This window comes from Lathyrus oleraceus, chromosome 5, assembly GCF_024323335.1.
Source record: "Lathyrus oleraceus cultivar Zhongwan6 chromosome 5, CAAS_Psat_ZW6_1.0, whole genome shotgun sequence".
Taxonomy (NCBI): domain Eukaryota; kingdom Viridiplantae; phylum Streptophyta; class Magnoliopsida; order Fabales; family Fabaceae; genus Lathyrus; species Lathyrus oleraceus.
This window is the reverse complement of record NC_066583.1, coordinates 124,667,009-124,674,665: the sequence shown is the minus strand read 5'-3', so window position 1 is coordinate 124,674,665 and position 7,657 is coordinate 124,667,009. Positions and strand designations below refer to the sequence as shown.

Genomic DNA, 7,657 nt, shown 5'->3' with positions numbered 1-7,657 from the left:
GAAATGGTTGCAGGTGAGTGACGTCATATCATGTCGGAATAGGAGGGCACGTAGCAGCCCCATAAGTGCCGACAGCTTAATTTTTCCGATAATAATAATAATAATAATAAGTCGGTGTACCGAAGTTTATGCTTCTTTCTCCCATTCATGTTTTTCTCTTCATGCAATTACAGCATTATTAACTTGTCTATGCATTATAAACTTTTCTTAAAATACAATAATGTTTTACAGTACATAAAGTATTGAAAAAGTACAGGAATCCTCAGTTAAAGTAAAAAGTAAATATGCCAACATAAAATTCGAATGCAATTTTATTGTAATGGCAACTAATTTAAATGCTTTCCTCAGTGAAACTGACATATCTTTTTTTCGCAGAACAAGGGTTATTGATGACCACATCCTCTTCCTCTTTCTTATCTTCAATGCTTATTCAAACAAATTAATAATTTTATTATTTAAATTATTTATTATTAATTATTAAGACAACCAATATAAATAAATACACAATCTTACCTAGTTATTATCCTCCTATCGGTGAAATTATTATTATGACTTCATCATTCAACTGACTCACCTCATTTCTCAAGTCTTACACTTTTTTTTATTTGGTATGTAGATCTTCTTTCAAATCTCAAGCAACCAAAAAGCTTAACCTACCCCAAATCCAAATAAAATAGGAAATTTGTTAATTTTTATATATATTTTTTATTAACTTTATTTAATAATTACTTGATTTTATAAAGGTGAAAAGCGAAATGGAATTTGACGAACACGAAGAAGATCAAGAGGAGGAGGAAGAGGAAGAAGAAGAAATGGGGTTCCCGGTTACGCCGGTTGCAGGTTACGACTCGCTTGGAAACTCCGGCGTACGGTCTAAAATGAGCGGCGGGACTATGGAAACCGATGGAGCAGCAGTCATTCCTACAGGCGGTGTTCTGAAAAACGGGCCCAAAGGGACAGTCAGATACAGAGAATGTCAAAAGAATCACGCCGTGAGTATAGGTGGTCACGCCGTTGACGGTTGTTGCGAGTTTTTAGCTGCAGGTGAAGAAGGAACACTGGAAGCCGTAATTTGCGCAGCTTGTAACTGTCACCGTAACTTCCACCGCAAAGAGATCGACGGCGAGGTCATTTCCCATAATCATCAACCGCGGTCTCACTCTCAGACTCAGTACCACCACCATCAGTTATCTCCTTACTACCACCGTGCAGCGCTACCTCCTCCACCAGGATACCACCAATTATTAACTCCACCGCCGGTTTCACATCATCGTCCGTTAGCTCTTCCTCCTGTCGCATCCAGTGGAGGATTCAGTAGAGAAGACGACGACGTGTCAATTCCAAGCAGCAGCGGCGGCGGCGGGAGTGGAACGAAGAAAAGGTTTAGGACGAAGTTCACACAGGAGCAGAAAGATAAGATGCTAGCATTTGCGGAGGGAATTGGATGGAGAATCCAGAAAGAAGACGAAGCTGCAATTGAACAATTCTGTGCTGAGAATTACATCAAGAGAAATGTGCTTAAGGTTTGGATGCACAATAACAAGCACACTCTTGGTAAGAAACCCTAATTTTGTTCCTTTTTCTCTATCTTTCTGTAATTTTGAGAACATTAATTAATTATGGATTTCAGTGTCAATAGGACAACTGTGGGACATCGTAGAAAGGAACAACTTAATTTGTAATGGAAAATTTTATTTATTTAATGGAGATCTAGCTAGCTAGGGTTCTTACTCCATAGTTCATACTTTTCCCAATTAATCTTTAATTTCTTCATTTCATTTAATTCTCATATATGATGAAATTTAACTACTAGAACCAGATGAGTATGGAAGTGAAGTATGGAGATGAGCACATAGAATAATAAATTCCAAAATAATTCGAATTGAAGACAACACAAGGTACATGACATGCAAAGACAAAAATGTTTTCAAGTAGTACTTTGTTTGTGATCATTCACATCTGTCATCTTTTCCTGTTTTTTCTCCTTATCACCGCTATTAATTAATGTTTCCATTAGAGTACTGTCTCAGCATTCTAGACACACTTGAGGGTACGCTACTCAAAATTCAATGACTATGCATTCATGATGAACCAAACTTACTTACACCGTTTATTTCTGGTATTTTTGTTCAACATGATTACTTATGCATCTTAATCCCGTTACCGTATGTGTGTGAAGTGAAAAACCGAAAAGTGAAAGTAATAATCAGAAAACAGTAACAATGAATCAACTAGGATTATGAGTGGTTACTTCACGCGGCAAACTCGCAGACTGTTTACAAGTACTGTAGCTTCACAGTGTTGCAGATCAGACATGCAGACTTTTTCTGATTTTCATGAATAACACTGTACTAAACCACGTTAATTCTGCTGTCTATCCACCTCACATTTCCTTGTCTCTGTGTTATTACACTATGTTTGTTTGTTTTTCTCATTAATAACGTATAATAATTGTTCTATCATCTGAATAAATGAGTTCAGTTTAACACTCCATGGCCATGAAGTTTCGTCTACCTAACTGCATTTTAGCATGTATATGTTGCAGTGCAATGAAATTGAACCCGGTTAAGAGAAGTTAATTATAACTTCCTATCTCTAGTATACTGTGTTTTGAAAAGGATAACTATGATAATATCTAAGAAATAGATTGGTGCAATATTTTATCTTTTTGTTTTTGTATTTATTTATATGTATTTATTTTTAAACCGTTTTTAATATATATATATATATATATATATATATATATATATATATATATATATATATATATATATATATATATATATATATATATATATATATATATATATATATATATATTTAAATTTAATTAAAATACACTGACAATATAAAAAGATTTTCCACCGTCAGTTAATTATAGATGTTGTATATTGAAACAAGTTTGACTTTTATAAAAACCTATAAAATAATGCAATCAGGTAATGGTGATGAATCGATAGTGTAAATTTTTTACACTGATAGTGCATAGTAATTAATCTCTCTCTCTCTCTCTCTCTCTCTCTATATATATATATATATATATATATATATATATATATATATATATATATATATATATATATATATATATATAATTGAAATACATTCACAGTGTAAAAAGATTTTCCATCATCAGTTAATTATAAATGTTGGATATTGAAAGAAGTTTGACTTTTATTTTAAAAATCTATAAAGTAATGCAAACAGGTAATGGTAATGAATTGACGCGTAAATCTTTTTTACACTAACAATGCATAACAATTAATCCCTACTTCTTTCACTACCCTCTCTCTCTCTCTTTATATATATATATATATATATATATATATATCATGTTTTAAAAAGTGGCGTAAGACTTTTGTACTAGTAAAAAGTGCAGGTGTGTATGTTACCCCTGCAAGGACATGAATACTCAGAGTTCTTAGTAGGTATATTACGATGTATGGTGGTTAGAATTTGTCTAAGACGATAAAAAGTCTTATATGGTGGTGTTTATGATGGCTTAGAGGACATGCTCAAGTGAGGTGAGACCCTCTGTCTATTTATCTGATGCTTAAGTATAAGCGTATGAATTATGACATGTCACTCTCGTTGAGGGAGAAGTATTTATAGAGACTTTGTTCCTAGGGTTTTCTTGGGAAAGGTCGCCGTCTACTTAGTCAATGGTGGACCGTTGAATCCCTACTTTCAAGGAAGAGATGAGTCAACTACTGACCTTGACTTCTCTCTGCCCAATGAACGTCTTATCCTATGTTTTCAACGGTTGGGCGAGAGGAAAACATTGGGGACGAGGTGATACCTCCATGAGGGGTACACATGGTCGTCACCTTTCCTGAGGGCGACATATGGTTATCACCGATGTAAGGTATTTTACAAATATAACACTACACAATCTCTCAAGCACGGGGTCTTTGATAGAGGACAACGTGTTTTAAACCATGATACATGGGAGTATATCGAGGCCGTAAGTTTCTTGAAATGTGTGACACGTTGGGCCTATTAGGCTCAAGGTTTTTTGGAGGACTTATATTGTTTTTTGATGTGTGAGGAAACTCTAAGTCCCTCAGAAGAAGTTTAAATAATCTGGAAAATCTAAGTCCCTCAGGCAAAGTTACACATAGCTTGACTAATGATATTGTAAGTCCCTCGGACAAGGCGTTTGACCATTTGAGTGAGACTTTTATCAGACCCTCAGACAAGACTTGTGAGTAAGTCTCTTATGCCAGACTTCGTTCGTGCCTCTTGGGCGAGATTTCTGTGTTCAGTCCCGCCTGAGGAAACTCGAAGTCCCTCTGACAAGAGTTTAGATAGCCTGAGAGATCTAAGTCCCTCAGGAAAAATCATATGTAGTCTGACTGATGAGACTATAAGTCGCTCAAGTGAGGCGATCCTTCAGGTGAGACTTCTATCAGGCCCTTAGACAAGACTTATGACTAAGCCTCTGAGGCCAGATTTCTATCACGCCTCTTGGACAATGATCGCGTCTTAGTGAGTCTATCGGAATATCTAACTGCAAGTGCATAGTTATATCACATAGTTTTAAAAGATCTCGAATTCAAAGGGACCAATAATCAAACTTATTGTTATCTATTTGTGCTATGTAAATCTAAGACTTACGAAAAATGGATTTAGGGGAAATTAAAACTAAAATTAGAATAAAGTTTAGAAAATATATCAGAAAGGAGAGACCGAAATGTGGATCCCGGTGTACCTCAGAGACTCAAAAATTTATTGGCGCTTGTTAATGTATTAAATCACTTTTCAGTAGAAAAATATTAATTTAAAAATCTTTATCTCACACTCTCGTGTTATTGACTCTAGCTATACTTCTAGACCATGTGTTTGCTCTCGCTAACCCAACTGAATCAGGAAATACTTTTTAAAAACCAATAAGTTCTAATTAATCCTAAAGTGCTCTCACTGTATTTAGGATTAATGTCTGATTTTTACTATCCGGTTCAAGCCTCACACTCTCATTGTATTGACTCGATATCTTAATATTTTCACTCTCGTGCAAAACTTTTCAGACTTAAAATTAAAAACCAAAACTAAAAAAATAAGTTATAAAAAGGTTTATGCCAACTTATTACCGAGTCCTGTCGGAACAACGGTCCTCACATACCAGACTCAAATAAATTTAACGAACATGATATTAAACATAAACATGCAATTCATGGTAATGGAAATTAACTTGCAAGTAAATAGATTTGAAACAAATATAATTAAATTAAAGCAGTTATATAAAGAACTTGTAAAACTGGAATTAATGCGGAAATAACTTCGAGGAAACAAAGCGGAACGAAAAATAACTTCTAATGTCGGCACAATTACTTTGATCCAAGCTTACAATAAAAATCCTAAAAGCTACGGTGTGATAGTTGTCGTATCTCGAAAGAACGCACACATAAAATAGAGTCGCCACCAGTGTTATTTATCCCAAGAGAGGGAAAGGAAACACTGAGTAAACCTACAAAAGGATGGATTTAATGGTCTCGCAACCAAGAGATGGGTAAGGGAGTCGATTACGCGAGGGGAAGGTATTAGCACCCCTCACGTCTGTAGTACTCTACAGGATCCACTCTTGTTATTCTAATCAAAAGGGTGTGTTTATTCTAAAACTTACCAACTAAAAGGGAATGCATGCAAAAAGATTGAATTATTTACAAACAAAAAGAATTTTTTTATTATTGCGTCCGCTTAGGTTTTGCAACCCAATGCCTATGTATCAATAAAGAATCAAAGCACCATAGTTCTTCTCAATTTTTTTGATTTGTTGGTGCTTTTTATGGGTAACCACCCTTATTAAAAAATTTCATAAGAAAAGCCAAGCGGCAAAAGAAGTTTGATTGGTTGAGTATTTTTGTTGAAAGAATACATCAAATGATTCACCCAAGGCAGGAGGTATCTGAGTACTTCTCTCTTATTGTTGAAAGAGTTCAAGTGGTATTTAGAATGTTTTTGGATTTTGATTGAGAAAACGATTTTGTTTTAGAATGAATGCAAAATAGGAAATAAAAATCTAAGGAAATTCTAGAGAGAGCCCTAATGTTGGCATGCAATAGTGGTCCTAAAGTTAGGATAAAATGGGCACATCTATCTAAATTAACATGCAAAGATTGACCTAGGGTTAAGGATCCAAGGGTCTACCTAATGTTGTCATGCTTGGTTAACAAACCTAAGGTTTATTTTATTTCAATCTTAACCAAGAATGAACCAAAGAAATCTTATGGGGAACATGATATCCACACAAGGAAACGAGCTAAAGAAGAAGACAAATCCATATCAAGTCATGGAAGAAAAGGTAAAGTAATCCATATCAAGTCATGGAAGAACAGATAAAAGACAAAGTAATCCATATCAATTCATGGAAGAAAAGAGAAAGCAATACAATATCAATTCATGGAAGATAAATAAAGCAATAGCAATCCATATCAAGTCATGGAAGAGAAATAAAACAATATTAATCCATATCAAGTCATGGAAGAGAAATAAAGCAATATCAATCCATATCAAGTTTTGGAAGAAAGATAAAGCAATAGCAATTCATATCAAGCCATGGAAGAAAGATAAGGTAATAGTAATAACAACCCATATCAATTCATGGAAGAAAGATAAGGTAATAACAATAACAATCCATATCAAGTCATGAAAGAGAGAAAATAGTCCATATCAAGTCATGGAAGAAAATAAAAGAAAATCAAGAAAGCAAACTATAAGAGGTTAATTCCAAAGTTTAAACATGCTTTAGGACATCACAAACTATCACCAAAATGTCACATGTTAACAAATAACGACTACTCAATCAAACTAGTCATGAAAGAGGGAGGCAAAACTCAAATAGGTTGAGGAAACAACTTAAGCAAGCAACAAGTTACCAAACCAAAATGGGCAGCAACATCACATTAAAATAAACATGATTACATGTTATCTAACTCCTAAAGGCCATGCATAAATGGTTTAAACATCAAAGGTGTAAGAACAAAAATTGTTCTACAACAGATTCCATGATTTTGATGATAACAAAGGATGAAACCAAAAATGGCACCCTAACGAAAAGTTTCTAAGTGTGCAGGGTTCTAAGGAAAGAAGGAAGAAATCGTCAGATACAAAATCATATCAGATACAAATTATCAGAAGACCAGGAGCATCTGAAGTAGAAACACGTTCAAGAAAGTCTAACTCTGAGCAAAACAGTAAAATATCAGAAGCATCTGAACAAGAAGTACGCTCTAGAAGTTCTGACTCTAAACAACGGTATGTCAAAATCCAGAAGCTCTCAGCGCTATCTGAAGAAACCATCAGAACTCAAAGAGATCAACATCAGAAGTTAGATAGCAAGATTCCAAGAATCCCAGAAACACGAAGACTCAGATCTTGGATTTCCTAATAAAGAAAGAGTAACGTTAACTTCAAATAAAGGCTTGGAAATGGATTTCCTAATACAGAAAGAGACGTTAAACTCCAAATTCAAATGAAAAGGAACTATATTTGGAAAGTAGTCATTCGAGGAGAGAAAGTTGTCTTGGCAAGAAGCTATATAAGTTATGGCATTAATTCAAATTATTGGCCATCACTTTCAACGACTACTTCACTCCTATATATACAGGACTGCAAATCAACATTAAAATAACAAGCATATACTGAAACATCAACACAC

General features: G+C 34.5%; 1 protein-coding gene across 1 annotated transcript; it reads left to right on the top strand.

The window, feature by feature from the left end:
* The first annotated feature begins 367 nt into the window (after positions 1–367).
* LOC127088235 (zinc-finger homeodomain protein 2) lies at positions 368–1,742 on the top strand. Its single transcript, XM_051029147.1, has 2 exons — positions 368–608; positions 744–1,742. The coding sequence occupies exon 2, from the start codon at positions 756–758 to the stop codon at positions 1,566–1,568; it is 813 nt and encodes a 270-aa protein (XP_050885104.1). The 5' UTR covers positions 368–608; positions 744–755; the 3' UTR covers positions 1,569–1,742.
* The last annotated feature ends 5,915 nt before the right edge of the window (positions 1,743–7,657 follow it).